The 23,481-nt window shown below is 45.6% G+C and overlaps 1 protein-coding gene across 2 annotated transcripts in view; it reads left to right on the top strand.

Moving 5' to 3' along the window:
- Positions 1–23,481, top strand: part of LOC132894836 (gamma-aminobutyric acid receptor subunit beta-2) — a 125,478-nt gene that overhangs the window by 61,946 nt on the left and 40,051 nt on the right. For both annotated transcript variants that reach the window (XM_060934949.1, XM_060934950.1), the window contains exon 4: positions 23,150–23,370. In XM_060934949.1, coding sequence (XP_060790932.1) covers positions 23,150–23,370 — 221 coding nt within the window. The remainder of the gene's footprint in view (positions 1–23,149; positions 23,371–23,481) is intronic.

The raw sequence follows: 23,481 nt of genomic DNA on the forward strand, positions 1-23,481 counted from the left end.
TTTTGATTTTGCTGAATCCTCCTCCAACTCTGGACTTGTAATTATGTCACCTTAGACAGGTTTGTAGTACTCGAGTCTGACTTGTGCCCTAATTTTAAGAATTCGTGACTTGACTTGGTTTTGAGCACTGATGACTCAGACTTGGGACTCGGACTCGTGCATTAACTGCATTCAGACTCATAAATCAGAGACAAGGACTCTGATATTTTCCTTATTTTTTGTAACATGCCTGTAGGACTCCCTATGTGTGGGTGGAGCACAGAGGACAGCAGGACAGGGATCAGGTTCCAAAATAGCGTTTATTGCTAGACTTTTCAGTTTAACAAATAATTCATTCACTCAAACAGACACACACACAACCGGCATCTGGTTCAGGGATGAGCTACCTCTCGCTCTCACTCTCCCTCCCTCATTATAGGGCCGCGGTCACTGGGAAGACACACAAACACAGGTTAATCGCTCTCAGGTGAAGTGATTCTGCCACTTACCTTTCCTGACTCCGCCCTCCTGTCACAGACCGGCGCTTGACCACGCCCCCGCTGCCACATACCCCCACCGCCCGACTCAGGCCGGGCGCCCGTCCGGCCTGCAGCCGACTCCCCCCCCCCCTTGACGGGAGAGGAAGTCCGCCATGACCATCTGCCGCCCCGGCCTGTGGACCACCTTGAAGTTGAAGGGTTGGAGTGCCAGATACCAACGGGTGATCCGCGCGTTGGCATCCTTCATGCGGTGGAGCCACTGGAGGGGCGCGTGGTCCGAACAGAGGGTGAAAGGGCGCCCCAGCAGGTAGTAACGGAGGGCGAGGACCGCCCACTTGATCGCCAGGCACTCCTTCTCAATCGTGCTGTAGCGCCCCTCACGCACTGACAGCTTCCGACTGATGTAAAGGACCGGGCGGTCCTCCCCCTCCACCTGCTGGGACAAAACAGCTCCCAGCCCTCTGTCCGTCGCATCCGTCTGTAACATAAAAGGGAGAGAGAAGTCAGGGGAGTGTAAAAGTGGCCCCCCACACAGTGCAGCCTTTACCTCAGAGAAAGCCCGCTGACACTGCTCCGTCCACTGGACCGGATCTGGCGCCCCCTTTTTAGTGAGGTCAGTCAGCGGGCTGGTGACGTCCGAATAATTAGGTATAAACCTACGATAGTAGCCAGCCCGCCCCAGGAACTGTCTCACCCCCTTTTTGGTCTTGGGCCTCGGGCAGGCCGCAATCGCTGCTGTCTTATTAATTTGGGGACGCACCTGCCCGTTGCCCAAGTGGAAGCCCAGATACCGTACTTCCACCCGCCCAATCGCACACTTCTTTGGGTTGGCAGTGAGTACCGCCCACCTCAGCGACCTAAGGATGGCCCTCAGGTGTTGCAGGTGCCGCTGCCAGTCATTACTATAAATGATAATATCATCTAAATACGCGGCCGTATAGGTGGCGTGGGGCTGGAGGACCCTGTCCATCAGCCGCTGAAACGTAGCGGGCGCCCCAAACAGCCCAAACGGAAGTGTGACGAACTGGTGTAAGCCGAACGGTGTGGAAAAGGCCGTTTTCTCCCGGGATAATGGAGTCAAGGGGATCTGCCAATATCCCTTCGTCAAATCCAGTGTCGAGTAAAAGCGAGCCGTGCCTAGTCGATCGAGCAGCTCATCAATACGAGGCATTGGGTACGCGTCGAATTTAGACACCGCGTTGACTTTTCTATAGTCCACACAGAACCGGACCGAGCCGTCGGCCTTGGGAACCAAGACCACTGGGCTGCTCCAGTCACTGTGGGACTCCTCGACGATGCCCATTTCGAGCATGGCCTGAAGTTCTTCCCGAACCACCTTTTTTTTGTGTTCGGGCAGCCTGTAAGGGCGGCTATGCACTACCACCCCCGGGGGCGTCTCTATGTGGTGTTCTATGAGGTTAGTGCAACCGGGCAGGGGCGGGAACACATCCGAAAACTCGGCCTGCAACTGGGCGACCTCCGTGAGTTGGGTCGGGGAGAGGTGGTCTCCACAGGGGACCGGAGAGGTACGTGATGCCAATGTCCCTTTTTGAACCTCCAGCCCCAGCTCCGCCTTCTCCAGAACTACCGACACCAACGCCACGGGGACCTCCTCGTTCCAGAGTTTCAGCAGATTGAGGTGGTAGATCTGTAGTGCCCCACCCCGTCTGTTCGCCTCACCTCATAGTCGACGTCCCTGACTCGCTGTGTGACCTCAAAGGGCCCTTGCCACTTGGCGATCAATTTGGAGCTCGACGTGGGCAGCAGTACGAGTACTTTATCTCCCGGTGTGAACTCTCTAAGGCGCGTACCCTTGTTGTACAGGCGGGCTTGCCATTCCTGGGCCTGCCGCAAATTCTCCTGAGTTAGGTGGGTGAGCGTGTGGAGTTTTGCGCGCAGGTCCATAACGTACTGAATTTCATTCTTACTTTGTGAAGGTTCCTCCTCCCAATTTTCCCGCAGCACGTCCAGGATGCCGTGCGACTTACGCCCATATAATAATTCGAATGGGGAGAACCCCGTGGAGGCTTGGGGGACCTCTCGCACTGAGAACAGCAAGGGTTCGAGCCACTTATCCCAATTACATGCGTCCTCACTTACGAATTTCTTAATAATATTTTTGAGGGTGCAGTTGAACCATTCCACTAAACCGTCCGTTTGTGGGTGATATACACTGGTGCGGATCGGCTTAATCCCCAATAACCCATACAGTTCGCGCAGTGTTCGTGACATAAACGTAGTGCCTTGGTCAGTCAGAATCTCTTTCGGGATTCCAACTCGGGAGATGACGCGGAAGAGTGCCTCTGCAATACTGCGTGCTGAGATATTGCGCAGAGGCACTGCTTCCGGGTATCGCGTTGCATAGTCCACCAGAACTAATATAAAGCGGTACCCTCGTGCTGACCGATCTAATGGCCCAACGAGATCCATCCCAATTCTCTCAAACGGGGTCTCGATTAACAGTAGAGGGCGCAAAGGCACTTTTGGAATGGCCACTGGATTTACTAACTGGCATTCGCGGCATGCCGTACACCACCTACGGACATCGCCGCGAATCCCCGGCCAATAGAATCGGGCCATTATTCGGGCTAGTGTTTTATCCTGCTGTCCTGCCGCCGGGACAGCCACCAGATGATCCTTCGCCAGCTCGACTGCCTGATCCAGCGACGCCGGGCGGTGGCACTGGACCCACTCCGCGGTTCCTGCTGGTAAGCGGGCGATGAACTGTTCCAGTACCACCTGGTTGACGATTACCTCGGGGTCGCGATCGTCGGCCCTCAGCCACTGCCAGCAGGCGTCCCGGAGCTGCTGGCCGAACGCGAACGGCCGGCCGACTTCCTCTAATTGCAGCGCGCGGAAGCGCTGGCGCTGTTGTTCCTGTGTGCGCCCCACGCGCTGGAGGACGGCCCGGCGGAGGTCCGCGTAGGCCAGCCGGCGGTCAGCGGGGAGCTGTAGCGCGGCCAGCTGTGCCTCTCCCGTGAGCAGGGGGAGGAGGCGCGCCGCGCGCTGCTCCATCGGCCACCCCGAGGCATCGGCGACCTGTTCAAACAACGTGAGGAACGCCTCGGGGTCGTCCTGCGGGCCCATCTTGGTGATAGTGAGGGGAGACGGGCCCGCGGCTGGAACGCTGGTGGGCCCCGCCGACGCGAGGAGATGCTGGAACACCTTGCGATCTTCCTGCTGGGCCAGCACCAGGGCTTCGAAGCACCGTTCTTGTTCCTTTCGGAGTGTGACGAGCGCCTGGTGCTGGCTTTGCTGAGCCGTGGCGAGGGCGTGGACCAGGTCGGCGAACGGGGAGGATTCCATGGGGCTGCTGGGTTGGTGCTCCACTTTTCCTGGGTTTCGGCACCACTGTAGGACTCCCTATGTGTGGGTGGAGCACAGAGGACAGCAGGACAGGGATCAGGTTCCAAAATAGCGTTTATTGCTAGACTTTTCAGTTTTAACAATAATTCATTCACTCAAACAGACACACACACAACCGGCATCTGGTTCAGGGATGAGCTACCTTCGCTCTCACTCTCCCTCCTCATATAGGGCGCGGTCACTGGGAAGACACACAAACACAGGTTAATCGCTCTCAGGTGAAGTGATTCTGCCACTTACCTTTCCTGACTCCGCCCTCCTGTCACAGACCGGCGCTTGACCACGCCCCCGCTGCCACAATGCCATAATAATTTGGCATAAGATATTTCAAGTCAAGTTAAGTTTATTTGTATAGCGTTTTTAACAATAAACATTGTCGCAAAGCAGCTTTACAGAATTTGAACGACTTAAAACATGAGCTAATTTTATCCCTAATCTATCCCCAATGATGAAGCCTGTGGCGACGGTGGCAAGGAAAAACTCCCTCAGACGACATGAGGAAGAAACCTCGAGAGGAGCCAGACTCAAAAGGGAACCCATCCTCATTTGGGCAACAACAGACAGCATGACTATAACATTAACAGTTTTAACATGAAGTCAGTTTTGTTGATGTTATAAACTCTTCACTGATGGAAACTTGAGTGCAAAACTGTTCATGACAACTGCAGTCCTAAAGTTAGCAAGTCAACTGTAGTCCTCAGCCATAAAAGCATTACTGTAAGAGTCCAGAGCGTCCTCCAGGTGTGACTTTCAACTGTCCACATGGGGCCGTCCTCCACAGGAGCGATGCGATGAGACTCCAACCAGACACAGGGCACCAGGATGGATCAGGCAGGTCCGAGGAGCAGAAGAGGTTCAGCATCTTGATCCCAGGACCGATATGTAACTCAGAGGGACAGATTTTTTTTTTGGGGGGGGGGAGAAGAGAGAAAGATACCCCTTTTCCACCAAATCAGTTCCAGTGCTGGTACTGGTTCACAACTCGTTCAACTTGCAAACCACCTGAGAACCATTTTGCTTTTCCATAGCTCGGGGTGCTAAGGGGAGCCATGTCATTATGTCACTGTATACGTCAGTCACGTCGCTGTGTTTGCATAAACCTTGGCGCGAACATCGAAGCAACAACAACACGGAGAAGAGGAAGAAGAAGCAGCAACAACAACAATGGATGACTGCTGCTTTACTGCATCCATGATATCTCGTCGCTTATTTAAAAATGGCGCCCTCTCGCGGTCTTGCTATTGTTGTTGGTCTTAACAACTCCCCCCCCCCGCTCCTCTAGCCCAGCAAAGAGCTGGTGCTACACTGGAACCGGTTTTTCTGGCCCAGAGCCAGTTCTTTGTCAGTGGAAACAGAAAACCCGGTTCCTAACTAAGCACTGGCCCCGAACCAGCCCTGGAACTGATTTGGTGGAAAAGGGGTGAGAGAGAACACAGGTTGTTAGGTATGCCCAATGTCACCTGAATAAGCAGGAACATTATACATATTGCACTGAGTGCAAGCAGGGACTCCGGCAACTAACTATGACAGCATAACTAAAAGGGGAGAGCCAGAAGGTAACACAGGCATGAGGGAGCCCCGGGATATAAAGCAGCAGCCACTACACCGTCAACAAACTCGAGTGAGCAAGCGAGTGGGGACTGACAGCATCCATACATCCCAGTTTACCAAAACACTCTGTCTGAGGATCCTCCAGATCTACACCTTTACCTCATAAACACCATTAACACAAGGCTTGACTAAACAGATGTGTTTTCAGCCGAGACTTAAACACCGAGACTGTGTCTGATTCCCGAACATTACTTGGAAGGCTGTTCCATAACTGTGGGGCTTTGTAAGAAAAGGCTCTGCCCCCTGATGTAGCCTTCACTATACGAGGTACCAGCAGATAACCTGCACCTTTTGATCTAAGTAGGTGTGGCGGGTCATAAAGGAGTAGAAGTTCACTCAGGTACTGTGGTGCGAGACCATTCAGTGCTTTAAAGGTCAATAGTAGTATTTTATAATCAATACGAAATTTGATTGGGAGCCAATGCAGAGTGGATAAGACAGGGGTGATGGGGTCATATTTTCTAGTTCTAGTAAGGACTCTTGCTGCTGCATTTTGAACTAACTGGAGCTTGGTTATGCTCCTATTGGAACATCCAGACAGGAAGGCATTACAATAATCCAACCTGGAGGGAACGAAAGCATGAACTAGTTTTTCCGCATCATGTAGTGACATTAAATTTCTTATCTTAGCAATAGCCCTGTGATGACCTGGCGACTTGTCCAGGGTGAACCCCGCCTTTCACCCGTAGTCAGCTGGGATAGGCTCCAGCTTGCCTGCGACCCTGTAGAACAGGATAAAGCGGCTAGAGATAATGAGATGAGATGAGATCTTAGCAATATTTCTGAGATGAAAGAAAGCTATCTGGGTGATGTTATCAATGTGAGTTTCGAATGAAAGACTGGGGTCAATAATCACTCCGAGGTCTTTTACTGCTGCACGTGAAGAAACTAGTGCTGTCAAGCGATTAAAATATTTAATCGCGATTAATGTCGCGACTGTCATAGTTAACTCGCAATTAATCGCAATTTAATCGCACATTTTTGTCACATGAAAAACCATTGTAATTCTCTTATCAGCATAAAGTGAATGGGCTTGCTTTGTACTAATGTTTTTGGGTTTTTTTATTGCAGAGCATAACACTACGGAGCCGTAGAGGGGACATGGTGAATACAAAAATAACAAAGCGTGGGAACGACTTATAAGGCGTGTGCACGAGTTATAACCCGTGCGCACGCTTTGCGTTAAGGCGTGCGCTCGGGTAATTAAAAGTGAGGGGACGAGTTACTACGGCTCCGTATAACACGTCTTGTCACAGCCACTGCAAAGTCGGGTTGGAGCCGCCGATGGGAAAACGAAACCTAAGCCGAGCACTGTGGCTCTTCGTCCCGAGGCGCGGCAGCGCGAGCTGCCCGCGCTGGTTCTTTGGGGGGGGGGGGGGGGCAGAGGACTCTGGCTGTGCGGGGCGTGACATTACAGTCTAGCTGCTATCGTTTTTCTAAGCAAAGTCTCTGTTCTGTTCCAAGTTCCTGGCAGTTTCAAAAGCTTATGAAAAACCTACATCATGTCACAGAGCGTTAATCTCGCGATAAAAAAATTATCGCTGTTAAAATTGAGTCAAGTTAACGCGATAATAATGCGACATTTTTGACAGCACTAGAAGAAACAGAAAGGCCATCCAGAGTTACTGTGTAATCAGAAAACTTACTTCTAGCTGCATGTGGTCCGAGTACAAGTACTTCAGTCTTGTCAGAGTTAAGCAGAAGGAAGTTAATAAGCATCCAGTGTCTAATGTCCTTCACACATTCCTCAATTCTATTAAGCTGGTGTCTCTCATCAGGTTTTGCAGAAACATACAACTGTGTGTCATCAGCATAAACTCCTTAATGAACTCATTACTCCTGATCAGTAATGAGTTCATTAACCATTAGCGCTTTAGATGTAAGAGATCTAATATTTAATAGCCCCACCTTTAGATCTAAGGTGCTGGCAGCAGCTGTACAGTCAGTATGATCTAATTTTATATTGATTAGGTTACTGGAACAAACTCTCTGAGTATTTCTACCTTTTTGTTGAGCTCGGGGAACAGACACAGTCTCGATGTAGTGGGCCCTGAGTGACGACTCTGTGCAGCTAGCAGACAGTCGGTTTAGCCTGTTCGTCTGCTCCCTGGCCTTGGCTCTGGATCGTCAGAAATTAACTAGGCCTGTTCTGAGACTATGACCTATACTAATTTTGTGCGAGAGAATGCACATTCACCTGTTCATATGTACGTCATGTTCAGGAACAAACTAACGTTAACAGTGCTAAAATGCCTGGAGAGACGCCCCTAGGATTGTCCATTTTGCTTATACGGACTTCTCATGCAGTGGGAAAAAATGCACTGCTGTGTGTTCCATACATAGAAGAACTATCAAGGAGACAACAGGGACAACCTCGAACTTCAATCATCATTTGGTAAGACTCCACCAAGAGAAGGAAGTGACACGCTGTGTTCATTGCCCTGTTGATAGCGGGGCTTGCTGAGCGATGAACTAGCTAGGTGTTAACCCTCTCTCATGTTATTTGCCCTGTTGATAGTGGGCGGGGCTTGCTGAACAATGAACAAGCTTTTTATTTGTAGCTTGTTAACTAAAATGAGGCAGTGGAGCAGGAACGTTAGTCCAACACAGGAGCAGAGACGCTTTCACAGAAAGGCAGCAACAGACACCGTCACATGGTACGGATGGAGTCTTGTTCTCACACTCGACTTGGATCAATAGTGGACTTGACTTAAAATTGTCTTTAATGATCCAGACTTGAACACTGGGGACTCAAGACTGGACTCAGACTCGAGGTTGAGTGACTTGACTACAGCACTGTGTCAGACTGGAGAATTCTCCCAACCAAAATTTGGTGAACAGATTGCTTTTCATTCCTGAGAGTAAAAGCTAGACCAAACTTTGTTCAGGTGAGTGAGGGTGCAAACCAACATTTGACTTTGGGACACAATCAAAAATCTGATTATGGCTTAATTTTGTACTAATTTTGGTTAAAGAACAGGGAATAAGCCAAATTTAGGTCTAATTTTGACCAAAGTTTGGTTTATTCGAGCCAAATAATTTCATACAGGAATATTTCTTTCTTTTCCCTTCCTTTCCCTCCCTGATTGGGTAAAAGTGAATAAAAGTAAAATCCTGTAGAAGAAGGGTTCAGTTCTCGGTGGTTGTTGAGGGCGGGGCTGCGTATCATCTGTGTGTTTAAAGTCTAATTACACTAAAGATTTATTCCTCCATTTTCCCAGCTAAAGTAACCAAGTAATTAAAAGTAGAACAGCATGTACTGGAGCCCCACACAGCGAGGCTCAGCCCACCCACACACACACACACACACACACGTGGCTCGTTGGTGCGGGTTTGAGAGGTGAGAACAGTTTGTCTAAGACATGTAACTGAAGCAATGGATGTGGAGACTGTTGCTAGGTTACCGCTTGCTCAGACTTCATTAAACGCCATTTATTTATAGTAACACATTATAACACAATCAGACCCAACAAACACTTCAGAACTCTTCATCATTCATCGTGTTCGTTTATTAAACTTGCTATTCATTATGTTCACATTAATGATTTATAAAACAACTACTGGTGACAAATATAAACAAAACAAAACGAAACACGGCTGATGTTAATATTTGATGTGAAGCAGCTTCACCACATCTATGATTTTTAACTCTGTTAATTATCATTGGAGCGTCTGATGGACACGCCCCTGTGAATGAGCCGTTACTATGAAAATGATAACGTATTAGAACGAAAACATTAATATAAACCTGCGCTGCTGTCAGAGCTGCTGTTAGAGAGAATTAATCAACACCTGATGACCAATCAGAGTCCAGGAATTCTCAACCAGATCATTAAAACAAAGTAAAACATTTGCTGAACTGATTGAACCTCAGTGATTGTGTGTGTGTGTGTGTGTGTGTGTGTGTGTGTGAGAGAGAGAGTGTGTGAAGTGTGAAAATGTCGGAGACAGTGTGTTTTCATCATTCCGCCTGTCTGAACACATTACACTCTTGTTTAAGTGAGAAACACAGTGGACACAACGTAAAAGAGACAAAGTGTTTCACACTGACGGTGCGAGACGGTGAATAACCACCGCCGTGACATCATCCACTGCTGTGTGACCTCACAGGGAGCTCAGTGTGGTCGCATTTAAATGTGCATTAATGTGTCTGTTTAAACAACGAGCAACGAACCCAGCAGGTCTCAGTGAGATGGTGGATGTCGTTTCTACAAACAATAAAAGATCCGTCCTTCTTTGTTAAATTAACATAATTTTTTGAAGTCGCTAATCCATGATGTGCACATCACATCATCACATCATGGACAAGTCACGAATTTGTCATGTCAAGTTTGGATTACTGGATCAAAGTTTAACCCGCCCCGCCCCACCTTGCCCTGCCCCGCCCCCTGAAGTCATTCATGTTTCAGTGAGAGCTGCTGATTTCTGACTGCAGGAAGTGAAGTCGAGGGCGAGTGATAAAAATGCCCTGTTCAGGCAGGATTAGTTTTCCATGTGGTGGTGGGTTTATGGAATTATTCCCAGAATATGTCTGGGATCTTATTCTTATGTGAATCTGTCATTTCACTCATTTTTACAGACTGTGCATTTACAAGTGTATAAAGATACGATAGCGCTGAAGAGGGCGGGATTATTCTGAGAAAAAACAGTATATTTACAAGAAAAAAATAGTTTATTATATAATAAAGATTATAAAGTCATGCATTTGCAAGGAAAAAGTCAGAAATTTCACAATTATGGAGTCACAAATTTATGAGAAAAAAACCTTTAATGCTTCCTGGCTGCAATGCATTCTGGGAAATGTAGCTGGAAAATTTTTAGCACTTTATTGTTTTATATGACTGATCTAGGAGGAAAGACAGCGTTTCCTGTAAACTCTCAGCTCAGTCGTGGCGTCTGTGGCGTGATGGCGTTGATCCGACCTGCACAGGGATGCGATCTGGTTCTTTTACAAAAAACCTGCTATTTTTCAAAGTTTTTTTCTTGTAAATCTCAGAAATTCTGAGGGTTTTTTTCTTGCAAATTTATGATTTTATAATCTTAGTTTTTTCTCATAAATTTCTGATTTTAATCTCAGATATTGTGAGGGTTTTTTTTTCTCAGAATATTATCCTCAACCTCAGCTCCATTTTTTTACCTACAGTAGCCCTAATACCCTGTCGTTGATGATGCTGGTGATGCTGTATTGTGATGGGGGATTTAAAGAGACCCGCCCACTCTTCCCAAAATCCATGTGAGCTCTCCCTGCTCACTCTCTGTGTTAGAAAATCAGTCAAAAGAATTTAAAATGTTGATACTTTGATGAATTGTCTTAAGATCTACGGTCCACGGTGTTGCAGAATTGTTGGGTGAGCCGCCTCTTTAAGGACGTTGTTGACATTCTCACACGTTATGGTCATGTGACTTCCTGATGCTCCATTACTGATGTCTGAATAAAGTCACATGACAGACGCTCTTCGAAGTAAAGTTCTTCAGTGGTTCTTTAAGGTTCTTGGCTTCTAGTTTAGGTTAGGACTCATTTGTCATCGGAAAAGGGCTGGTGAGGGTGTGGCTTTTAACTGTCCAATCAGCAGAACAATATTTACACACACACACACACATCACTAAACAGATTTTCCTGATATTGTAATGATGTTTTGTAAATGTTTTAGGAACGTGAGAAATAGCGATGGCATTGATCCGATACTCCGGGTCAGGATCAGGATCAGAACTGTGCTGCAAAATATGAATCAGATGTTGAAGTAAAAAACTAATCAATTTTATTTGATCCTGTATCAAATGGAAAAGATTCGATTTGAGTTTTGTAAACGTTTATATTCCCAGATTGTGTTTTTCGCTCAAACACACAGAGAGCAAGAGGAGATGATTTCCGACTGCGGCGCGCTGATGAAGAGTCGCTCTGTGGTCACTGTACAGCTGTGTGATTAATAATTGATGAATTGCTGAGCAGAAACACGAGGAACGTGATGGAGGAATGTGATGTGGAGAAGGAGGAAGAGGAGTGGAAGAGGAGGAAAAGATAGACGATGGCTGTGACCCTAAAACACATGCAGGCAACTGGAGGAGCTCCGTACAGAGATCAGACACATCGGATTATTCTCCAGATGGTTACACAGCGCCAGAGGACAGCAACACGCGCCGTACTCTTCAGGTCTGGAGAAAGTCTCCGCGCGGTTTTATGCTAACGTTGGAAATGTTCTTGTGGGAAACGTTTCATTAAACCTGAGTGGAAAGTAGAAAATGAAAAATTTCTAAATTTCCCAGAACCACGCAGACGTGCAGGTGAGATGAAGATACAGAAGAATCAGAAAAGATTCAGAAAAAAACTGTTCATCTGTTATCTTCTGATCAGATTCCGGTCTGAATCTCTTCTGTTCCCATTTCCATGTTGGTATTGGATTAAAACCTGGCCATGCTGATTCAGAGATTGAGGTTCTGGGCCTAAAGGTTGTGAGGTCGCTGCCATAGAACCACTACCAGACCTTTAAACATGAACTCAGTGATCCGGCGCTGTGTTTGTGGAGCTTTGTGGGGCTCAGTCGGGCTCTGTGGGCATTCATGGAGTGTTTGTGGAGCTTTGTGAAGCATTTGTGGAGCTTTATGGAGTGTGGAGATGTGATGTGGAGCTTTGTGAAGCATTTGTGGAGTGTTTGTAGAACTTTGTCAAGCATTCATGGAGTTTTGTGGACCTTTATGCAGCATTTGTGGCATGTTCGTGGAGCTTTGTGGGGCATGGTGGAACATTTGTGGAGTGTTCATGGAGATTTGTGGAACATGGAGTGTATTCATGGAGAGTATGTGGAGCATTTGTGGAGCATTTGTGAAGTGTTTATGGAGCGTTCGGAGCTGAGATTGAGGTTATGGCTCCATGAGTTTTGAAAACGATCAGATTTGAGCCGTGAGGGAAATACCAACACTGAGCACTGCACTGTGTGAAAAAGGATAATCCAGCACTTCACCTTGGACAGCACTGAGTGTGTGTGTGTGTGTGTGTGTGTGTGTGTGTGTGTGTGTGTGTGTGTGTGTGTGAGTGAGCAGAATAAAAGAAGGTCTTCTACATTATTGCGAACTGCAGCAGATTGCTTTGCTGATATAAATGCGGAGCTAAAGGCCATTTAGTCGATAAGATCTGCTCATCTGCAGGAGCTTTTGTGTGCTCGGGAAGATGAGCTGAGCTAAGTGGCTGTTCACGTGTACAAAAAAAATGAGCAGACAGTGAAAGGAACTCTGTTAGTGGATAAAGAAAGTGTTTTTGTTTAACAGCTCAACTGTAAGAAGACAGACGAGAGAAATCTGGGGTTCGGTTCCTTTCATTGGGTCAGAGGTCATCCTGTGGACAAAAACAAACTGAAAAATGTTCATTCATGAAATAATCCTCCTTCGTCATCTCTGATTACATGTAGCGGCATTTTACTCAAAATAAAATTAAACAAAATTAAAATCTTTCTCAGTTCTCTGTGTGCTCCGTTTGTGAAAGTGTGGATCTAAAGGGAATTGATGGAGACTCAGTTTTTGTCGTCATGTTTCTGCGAACGTTAAAGGTTCCTGGTGGCTGAAATGTAGCCTGGGAAATCCCATGCTGCTTTGCACAATCGTTCCGATCTGAAAAGACAGCATGGAAACTATGGTCTAAAGGCTCGCCTGAGTTAGGGAGCCAATCAGAGAGTGGGGAGGGGTGGAAAGACGGTGACGTGTACTACTCGACAAACGGAAGCTTGTAGTTTATTTGGGACTGTTTACGGATCACATTTAACATGGCGGCGAGCGATACGAACCAAAATTTCGATCAAGCTTTGTCTTGCACAAACGGCAGTAATCGCTCAGTGCCAGTGTTTTCCTATTTTTGTTTTGCCTTCTCTTTCTCTTTCCTTCTCTTCTTTGCTTCTTCGTCTTCTTCGTCGCTCTAACTACGTCACCAGGTACAACTGCCATGATTGGCCATGGGCTACGTATACGCCAAATGATAGACATTCGCAACGTCCAATAAACAGCCGTTGACAATCGTAAACCACACCTCACCTACGAGAAATTCAATAGGCGGATTCCAGGCCATATTTCACTTGTGATATGGTCTGGTGTTAACCAGACTAGCTGAAATGCGCTGTTCTAACGCTCTGATGTGCGACTGCATGCTGAGAGAATTAAAACACCTTCATGGTTCTATAGAGAACAGAGTTACACTCTCAGTAAAGACTCCAAAAAGAGCCAAGCAACATTTAACCATCAAGTGAATCCCTGAAGAACCCCAGAGATTTCTGGAGACTTGAACTGAACCCAGTCTGAAGAAAACAATTCACTGACTGGGTTTAAACTAAAGAGCCTCTGATTAGATAAATACTGCAGGAAATAATCTGGTTTAACTGTGCAAAAAATCTAAATCTAAATGTTTTTGAAGAAAATTTTTTGATTTTTTTTTTGTAAAAAATAAAAATTTTCTTCAAACGTTTTAGTAAAAAAAAGTATTATTTAAAAACATTCATATACAGAATTCACTGATGTATATTTATTTTTATTTCTCCTGAAGGGGGCCAATACTTTGATTAAAAAAGATCAAATCTAGATCCATTAAGAGGTTTTCCTTCTGGAGAAGCTGTTAAAGACAGTGTGTACGCTCAAACCCTGAAAGAACTTTTTTCATAAGAGTGTGTGTGTGTGTGTGTGTGTGTGTGTGTGTGTGTGTGTGTGTGTGTGTTCATTCTGTCTGTGTGTTATTTGTGTAGATGTGTGTGTTAATTCTGTAGGTGTGTGTTGATTGTGTAAGTGCGTTATTTGTGTGTGTGTGTGTGTGTGTGTGTGTGTGTGTGTGTGTGTTCATTCTGTCTGTGTGTTATTTGTGTAGATGTGTGTGTTAATTCTGTAGGTGTGTGTTGATTGTGTAAGTGCGTTATTTGTGTGTGTGTGTGTGTGTGTGTGTGTGTGTGTGTGTGTTGTGTTGGCATGTTAATTGTGTGGGTGGGTGTGTTGATTGTGTGGGTGGGTGTGTTAATTGTGTGGGTGGGTGTGTTGATTGTGTGGGTGGGTGTGTTAATTGTGTGGGTGGGTGTGTTAATTCTGTGGGTGGGTGTGTTAATTCTGTGGGTGGGTGTGTTAATTCTGTGGGTGGGTGTGTTGTGTTGGTGGGTGTGTTAATTGTGTTGGTGGGTGCGTTAATTGTGTGGGTGGGTATGTTAATTGTGTGGGTGGGTGTGTTAATTGTGTGGGTGGGTGTGTTAATTGTGTGGGTGGGTGTGTTGATTGTGTTGGTGGGTGTGTTAATTCTGTGGGTGGATGTGTTGATTGTGTGGGTGGGTGTGTTAATTGTGTTGGTGGGTGTGTTAATTCTGTGGGTGTGTTGATTGTGTGGGTGGGTGTGTTAATTGTGTGGGTGTGTGTGTTGATTTTGTGGGTATGTGTGTTGATTGTGTTGGTGGGTGTGTTAATTGTGTGGGTGGGTGTGTTGATTGTGTGGGTGGGTGTGTTGATTGTGTTGGTGGGTGTGTTAATTTTGTGGGTGGGTGTGTTGATTGTGTGGGTGTGTGTTGATTGTGTTGGTGGGTGTGTTGATTGTGCTGGTGGGTGTGTTAATTGTGTGGGTGGGTGTGTTGATTGTGTTGGTGGGTGTGTTGATTGTGTGGGTGGGTGTGTTAATTGTGTGGGTGTGGGTGTTGATTGTGTGGGTGGGTGTGTTGATTGTGTGGTTGTGTGTGTTGATTGTGTTCGTGGGTGTGTTGATTGTGCTGGTGGGTGTGTTAATTGTGTGGGTGTGTGTGTTGATTGTGTTGGTGGGTGTGTTGATTGTGTGGGTGGGTGTGTTGATTGTGTGGGTGGGTGTGTTAATTGTGTTGGTGGGTGTGTTGATTGTGTGGGTGGGTGTGTTATTTGTGTTGGTGTGTGTATGTGTTGGTTTTGTGCATGGGTGTGTTGATTGTCTTGGTGTGTTGATTGTGTTGGTGGGTGTGTTGATTGTGTGGGTGTTTGTTGATTGTGTGGGTGGGTGTGTTGATTATGTGGGTGTGTTGATTGTGTGGGTGTGTTAATTGTGTGGGTGGGTGTGTTGTTTGTGTGGGTAGGTGTGTTAATTGTGTGTGTGTGTGTGTGTGTGTGTGTGTGTGTGTGTGTTGTGTGGGTGGGCGTTAATTGTGTGGGTGGGTGTGTTGATTGTGTGGGTGTGTGTTGATTGTGTAGGTGGGCGTTAATTGCGTGGGTGTGTGTTGATTGTGTGGGTGTGTGTTGATTGTGTAGGTGGGCGTTAATTGCGTGGGTGTGTGTTGATTGTGTGGGTGGGTGTTGGTTGTGTGGGTGGGTGTTAATTGTGTGGGTGGGTGTTGATTGTGTGGGTGGGTGTGTTTATTGCGTGAGTGGGTGTTGATTGTGTGGGTGGGTGTTGATTGTGTGGGTGGGTGTTGATTGTGTGGATGGGTGTTAATTGTGTGGGTGGGTGTGTTGATTGTGTGGGTGGGCGTTAATTGCGTGGGTGTGTGTTGATTGTGTGGGTGGGTGTTGATTGTGTGGGTGGGTGTTAATTGTGTGGGTGTGTGTTGATTGTGTGGGTGGGTGTGTTGATTGTGTGGGTGGGCGTTAATTGTGTGGGTGGGTGTGTTGATTGTGTGGGTGGGTGTGTTGATTGTGTGGGTGGGCGTTAATTGTGTGGGTGGGCGTTAATTGTGTGGGTGTGTGTTGATTGTGTGGGTGGGTGTTGATTGTGTGGGTGGGTGTTAATTGTGTGGGTGTGTGTTGATTGTGTGGGTGGGTGTGTTGATTGTGTGGGTGTGTGTTGATTGTGTGGGTGTGTGTGTTGATTGTGTGGGTGGGCGTTAATTGTGTGGGTGTGTGTTGATTGTGTGGGTGTGTGTGTTGATTGTGTGGGTGTGTGTTAATTGCATAGGTGTGTGTTGATTGTGTGGGTGGGTGTTGATTGTGTGGGTGGGTGTTAATTGTGTGGGTGGGTGTGTTGATTGTGTGGGTGGGTGTGTTGATTGTGTGGGTGGGCGTTAATTGCGTGGGTGTGTGTTGATTGTGTGGGTGGGTGTTGATTGTGTGGGTGGGTGTTAATTGTGTGGGTGGGTGTGTTGATTGTGTGGGTGGGTGTGTTGATTGTGTGGGTGGGCGTTAATTGCGTGGGTGTGTGTTGATTGTGTGGGTGGGTGTTGATTGTGTGGGTGGGTGTTAATTGTGTGGGTGGGTGTTGATTGCGTGGGTGGGTGTGTTAATTGTGTGGGTGGGTGTTGATTGTGTGGGTGGGTGTTGATTGTGTGGATGGGTGTTGATTGTGTGGGTGGGTGTTAATTGTGTGGGTGGGTGTTTTGATTGTGTGGGTGGGCGTTAATTGTGTGGGTGTGTGTTGATTGTGTGGGTGTGTGTTAATTGTGTGGGTGTGTGTTGATTGTGTGGGTGGGTGTTAATTGTGTGGGTGGGTGTTGATTGTGTAGGTGGGTGTGTTGATTGCGTGGGTGGGTGTTAATTGTGTGGGTGGGTGTTGATTGTGTGGGTGGGTGTTGATTATGTGGGTGGGTGGGTGTTAATTGTGTGGGTGGGTGTGTTGATTGTGTGGGTGGGTGTGTTGATTGTGTGGGTGGGTGTGTTGATTGTGTGGGTGGGCGTTAATTGCGTGGGTGTGTGTTGATTGTGTGGGTGGGTGTTGATTGTGTGGGTGGGTGTTAATTGTGTGGGTGGGTGTTGATTGTGTAGGTGGGTGTGTTGATTGCGTGGGTGGGTGTTAATTGTGTGGGTGGGTGTTGATTGTGTGGGTGGGTGTTGATTATGTGGGTGGGTGGGTGTTAATTGTGTGGGTGGGTGTGTTGATTGTGTGGGTGGGTGTGTTGATTGTGTGGGTGGGCATTAATTGCGTGGGTGTGTGTTGATTGTGTGGGTGTGTGTTGATTGTGTGGGTGGGTGTGTTAATTGCGTGGGTGTGTGTTGATTGTGTGGGTGGGTGTTAATTGTATGGATGGGTGTGTTAATTGCGTGGGTGGGTGTTGATTGCGTGGGTGGGTGTTAATTGTGCTGGTGGGTGTGTTAATTGCGTGGGTGTGTGTTGATTGTGTGGATGGGTGTGTTGTGTTGGTGGGTGTGTTAATTGCGTGGGCGTGTTAATTGTGTGGGTGGGTGTGTTAATTGTGTGGGTGGGTGTTGATTGTGTGGGTGGGTGTGTTAATTGTGTGGGTGTGTGTTGATTGTGTGGGTGTGTGTGTTGATTGTGTGGATGGGTGTGTTGTGTGGGTGGGTGTGTTAATTGCGTGGGCTTGTTAATTGTGTGAGTGGGTGTGTTAATTGTGTGGGTGGGTGTTGATTGTGTGGGTGGGTGTGTTAATTGTGTGGGTGTGTGTTGATTGTGTGGGTGTGTGTTGATTGTGTGGGTGTGTGTTGATTGTGTTGGTGGGTGTGTTGATTGTGTGGGTGTGTGTTGATTGTGTGGGTGGGTGTGTTAATTGTGTTGGTGGGTGTGTTAATTGCATGGGTGTGTGTTGATTGTGTGGGTGTGGGTGTTAATTGTGTGGGTGTGTGTTAATTGTGTGGGTGTGCGTTGATTGTGTGGGTGTGTGTGTTAATTGTGTTGGTGGGTGTGTTAATTGCATGGGTGTGTGTTGATTGTGTGGGGGTGTGTGTTAATTGTGTGGGTGGGTGTTAATCGTGTGGTTTGCTGCACAGAGTGCTCACTGTATGCTGTGAATAAACCGTGCTGTGTCGGATTATATGTCGATGGTTTGTGTATAAATTGGTAATTAACGCTCGCTGGTCACTGATTGGTTATTGAGTTAATAAAGCAGGAAGTGATGTCAGTGATTACAGTGATGTTATGATGTATGAAGTTAATGATGTGTGACAACAACAAAGATCCTGCAGGCTGTTAAAATGCCACCCAGTAAAACAGGAACCTCTTAGGGATGTGGTTACTATGGCAACTGATCCAAATAAAAGCAGGAAAAAGGTGTGTGTGTGTGTGTGTGTGTGTGTGTGTGTGTGTGTGTGTGTGTGTGTGTGTAAACATGTTGAATCATCACGATGTACAGATTGTTCTCCTGGAGATCGGGTTCCTCATGAAGCTGCTGAAACACTGAGAGTGTGTGAAGCTCCATCGCGGTTCCTCTGAGGAAGATCAGAAACAGATCACGGTTCTCTCATCTTCTGATTTTAAAAACGTTCTTTAGATTTTTAAACCAATATTTCAGTGTTAAACCGTGTATACAATATAAAATTAACAAGTCAGGATAAATCTCAGACGTATAAACAGCTCAGAGAGATCAGCTGGGGGTTTTACTGCAAACTTGTTTTATAATATTTCATTTTTTTTTAATGTTTTTGCTAATATTCTAAGTGTAGTGGGCGTGTCCAGACCTTTGACCTGTGCACTGTATTTCTGTTCTGCAAGCCACTGGAGCTTTTCTGCACGAGTCAGGAGAAATGCATCGACTTTAATATCCTCTGACTCTTAGACAGCATTCTTTATTTATAAAGTGCACTTTAATGGCTCGTGTGTTTGAGTTAGATGTATAGTTGAGTCGCAGGAGCTCAAAGATTATGCTAATTAATTATTAATTATTATTTATTCACTAATTATCTATAATTAACATGCTTACTACGAGACAGGATGGTGTGATGAAGTTTATTTACTGTTACGACCCTGAAGATGATTATTTTTTTATTTTCCAGCGTTACCCCTGACACTGAAGACTCCTTCCTCAGGTGTGAAACAGTCAGTGGTTTAGTGAGCGCTCTGAGTTGAGGAGCGTATCATCTCCGGCTCTAACAGTGACGTTAAAGGGTTAAACGACTCAGAAGCGGGTTTATCAAAGTTGCTCACTAGTTTTCTTCCAGTTCAGCGTTTAATCTGCGAACAGCCTCCAGACGTTCCTGTGAATAAAGCCCTGATCTGTATACAATACACTTCCACTCAGTTCTTCACAGCATCAGCATTTATTTATTTATTTTTTCCCCTGGAGAATAGTGTAACACCCGGAGCTACACGGCTCTCTGTCAATTTGGGCACCAAAACTTCTGGAGCAGCATCTTCTTCCTCCCGGTGGATTAAAATTTCAGCACAATAATGACTGTTTAACGTCTGATTGTGATTTATGATACTGCCATGATATTTTTTCTCGGAAAATGACATTTTACCAGAAGCTACTGGAAGTTGAACTGCGAGGGAAACTGCGGTTTGAGGATGTTTCCAAAACAGAGCAGGAAATCTGAAGTTTCCAGATTTTCCGTGTGCAGCTCTTTGGATTTGTAGGAAGCTCATTTTAAGCTTGGAAAAATAAATAAATAAATAGGTTTTAAAAAATCATTTAAAAAACGCAAACTGATAAATCATCACTTTTTTGCTGTTTATTGCGATAAAAGCAAGAGTCAATAAAATATCGACTGATTCCTGAATCTTATGTTCATATAGAATGTCTTAGAATTCGAATAACAGCTGAATGTGTCGTAAACAGAGACATATAAATGATAAATGTAGACGCCGCGTTAGCTGATAAATTCTGTTGGGTGGAACACGTGAGCACGTCTTCCAGACTAAAACACCCTAAACCATCTAACCCACACATTTCTGAACTGATTCCCATAAATGTTGTCTTATAATTAAGGGTTAACGATCTACATCTGAAAATAATTTGTTTAGTGGAAGTGATGTTGAGATATGAACAATTTAACATTACTGACAGTAATATAGATCTCATCAGAAACGGTAAATCCATTAAATCCTTAACCTGCACAGTGACGGACAGGTCCACAGACTATTACAGCTTTACACTCACTGGCCACTTTATTAGGAACACCCCTACACCCACCTGCAGCAGTTCTGTAATCAGCCGATCCCTCGACAGCAGCACGATGCGTCAAATCACGCAGATACAAATCAAGAGCTTCAGTTAATGTTCACGATGTTCAAACATCAGAACGGGAAAAATTGTGATCTCACAGTGAAGTGTGACTTTCTTTCTCTCACTGTGGTATGGGTGTTGGTTTGATCCAGATGGACTGGTTTGAGTATTTCAGAAGCTGCTGATCTCCTTCCTGGGGTTTTCACACACAACAGTCTCTAGAGTTTACACAGAATGGTGCAGAAAACAAAAAACATCGAGTGAGTGAGCGACAGTTCTGCGGGTGGAAACAAACGCCTTGTTGATGAGAGAGGGTCAGAGGGAAATGGACAGATTGTGCAGTTTGAGCTTTTTTTTGCCAGGAAGGATATAGTAACTCATATAATCACTCTTTACAACCGTGGTGAGCAGAAAAGCATCTCAGCATGCAACAGCAGACAGAAGAACACACTGGGTTCCACTCCTGCAGCCAAGAACAGGGAGCTTAGAACCAACAACACGTTCCTATTAAAGTGGCCGGGGAGTGTGTGTTTAAATCCTAATTCATGACCTGAACCCACCTGATGTTTAATATTCTCTGAGTGAGGTTAGCGTTACCTAACGCAAGTGTGACAGATAAAATAACACTGAGGTAAAATAAACGAGTATAGTGTAAAGTTGTACGTTTCCCTGTCGGATTAATTTCATTTCGTAATGAGAAATTAGTTATAATGAGTAACTTTAATAACGTCAACATTCTCATGTCATCATTAACTTGTTAGAGTTAACAGTGTTCGATAGCTAACATTAACTGGTTACAAACATAACCTAGTTACAGTTTCACTCAACACAATGCTGTAGTGACTAAACACCAAAAAAAAAAACATTACACACTTTCACCTGTGAAGATTTTTCCCGGGACTATGGGTTTCTCCCGTTCGACAGTTTTTACAACCTCACACACCACAAGAGTCCGACATTTTTAATAGTTTTCACCGATCCACAGACTTTCATTTGTTCACACTGAAAACACTCCTGGACCAACACGGCGCCACCATGAACACACGGACCAGAGGACAGCGTGGCGCCGGCATTTACATGTTTATATCTGTAAATATAATATGATTATAATATCATCTGATCTTCATGAATAATCCCAAAACATGGTTCATTTCATTGTTCAAAGGAAGCAGATTCCTGTCGTTTAAAGATTAACATCAATATTAAGGCCATAAAATGCTCGTACATGTCATTAAGCAAGGGCGGCACGGTGGTGTAGTGGTTAGCGCTGTCGCCTCACAGCAAGAAGGTCCTGGGTTCGAGCCCCGTGGCCGGCGAGGGCCTTTCTGTGCGGAGTTTGCATGTTCTCCCCGTGTCCGCGTGGGTTTCCTCCGGGTGCTCCGGTTTCCCCCACAGTCCAAAGACATGCAGGTTAGGTTAACTGGTGACTCTAAATTGAGCGTAGGTGTGAATGTGAGTGTGAATGGTTGTCTGTGTCTATGTGTCAGCCCTGTGATGACCTGGCGACTTGTCCAGGGTGAACCCCGCCTTTCACCCGTAGTCAGCTGGGATAGGATCCAGCTCGCCTGCGACCCTGTAGAACAGGATAAAGCGGCTACAGATAATGATGAGAATGTCATTAAGCATGATTTTTTTTTTATATTTGCTTTTGACTTTCTTAGTATTAATTTATATTTTATATTATTCTACAGTATTATTTCTATTTTATAATTCTTATTGAGTTTTTTTGTTTAATTTTATTGTTTGTTTTTCCTCTCTGATCGTCTCATTTCTTCTCCAGCAAAGGTCAACCTGTCAATCTAATTTTATTTTATTTTATATTTGTCTTAATTTCACACTATAGATTTGATCCACATTATTTGGCCAGATGTTTAATAATTTTATGACCCAGTGTGTTGAATCCTGTGCACACTCTCAATGTAATGTGACTAACGACTGTATTTGAGGGACGATGAACATCACGGACGTTAGCTCAACCTTTAAAGATTTTCATTTCCGTGGCTCTCCAGACGCGCAGGCGTGTGCTTTTATTTCTGTCATTTTCTCAGCTGAAACTTCGACTTTGGAAGCGTGTCCGGAGAGCTTCATTAGCGCCTCAGCACAGGAAAAATATCATGAATATGGAGAACAGAGTAAATGTGGTGTAAATTCAGTGCAGCTTCTGCAACAGCAGCTTCAGGTTTTTTTGTTTTGTTTTTTCAAAATTTCCTTTTTTTTTCTCTCTCTTGCCTCGAGCTTGCTCAGCTCCACGATGCTCATTATCGCAGAACATGTGACAGCCACCTCCAGAGAGCAGACGTGGGACAGAGGGGACTGCAGCTATTTCTGCAACACACACACACACACACACACACACAGCTCTCATGGGTCACATGTACAGTTTAACTTATGAGACACTTCACCTCCTTACAGAGAGAAATACCAACTAGAGAGAGAGAGAGAGAGAGAGAGACAGACAGACAGACAGACAGACAGAGAATAAAAGTATTATAATTGAATATAATTATTTGTAATGGTTTAATTAATCTCTTGTAATTATAACTTTTTAGAAATGTTTGCATTTTTACATCACTGTCTCTTAAACAGACGAGTATCACTAACTGGAATGTCAATGCTGCATTTCCACCATGTTATAATAATGATAATAATTATTAATAAATTATGATACAGAGAACGGGAGATGATCGGTGATACGAGGAGCGGTGAGAAGGATCCGCATATCTTTGCTGTAAATATCACGAACGGACAGGGGTGCCAATACTTTTGAGTCATGAAGGAGTCAGTGTGCTTAAAAAAAAAAGTTTTATGAAAGGCCTTCTGTGTGATGTATGAAATATGGAAGGGTTGCTGGAAGAGTGACGCCGCAGGGCTGTTGTTCCTCTCGTCTCTCTGCAGGACTACACCCTCACCATGTACTTCCAGCAGGCGTGGCGAGATAAACGCCTCTCGTACTCGGAGATCCCTCTGAACCTCACGCTGGATAATCGGGTGGCTGATCAGCTGTGGGTCCCAGACACGTACTTCCTAAATGACAAGAAGTCCTTCGTTCATGGTGTTACAGTGAAAAACAGGATGATCCGCCTCCATCCAGACGGCACCGTGCTCTACGGGCTCAGGTACGAGTTCCTCTGGGGGTTCAGATCACATCATTTTAAAATGATTATTACTTGTAGTATCGTGTTTAAAATTTCATCATCATATACAGTACAGGAAGTATAAGTGTATAT

This window comes from Neoarius graeffei, chromosome 12 (genome assembly GCF_027579695.1).
Source record: "Neoarius graeffei isolate fNeoGra1 chromosome 12, fNeoGra1.pri, whole genome shotgun sequence".
Lineage (NCBI taxonomy): Eukaryota > Metazoa > Chordata > Actinopteri > Siluriformes > Ariidae > Neoarius > Neoarius graeffei.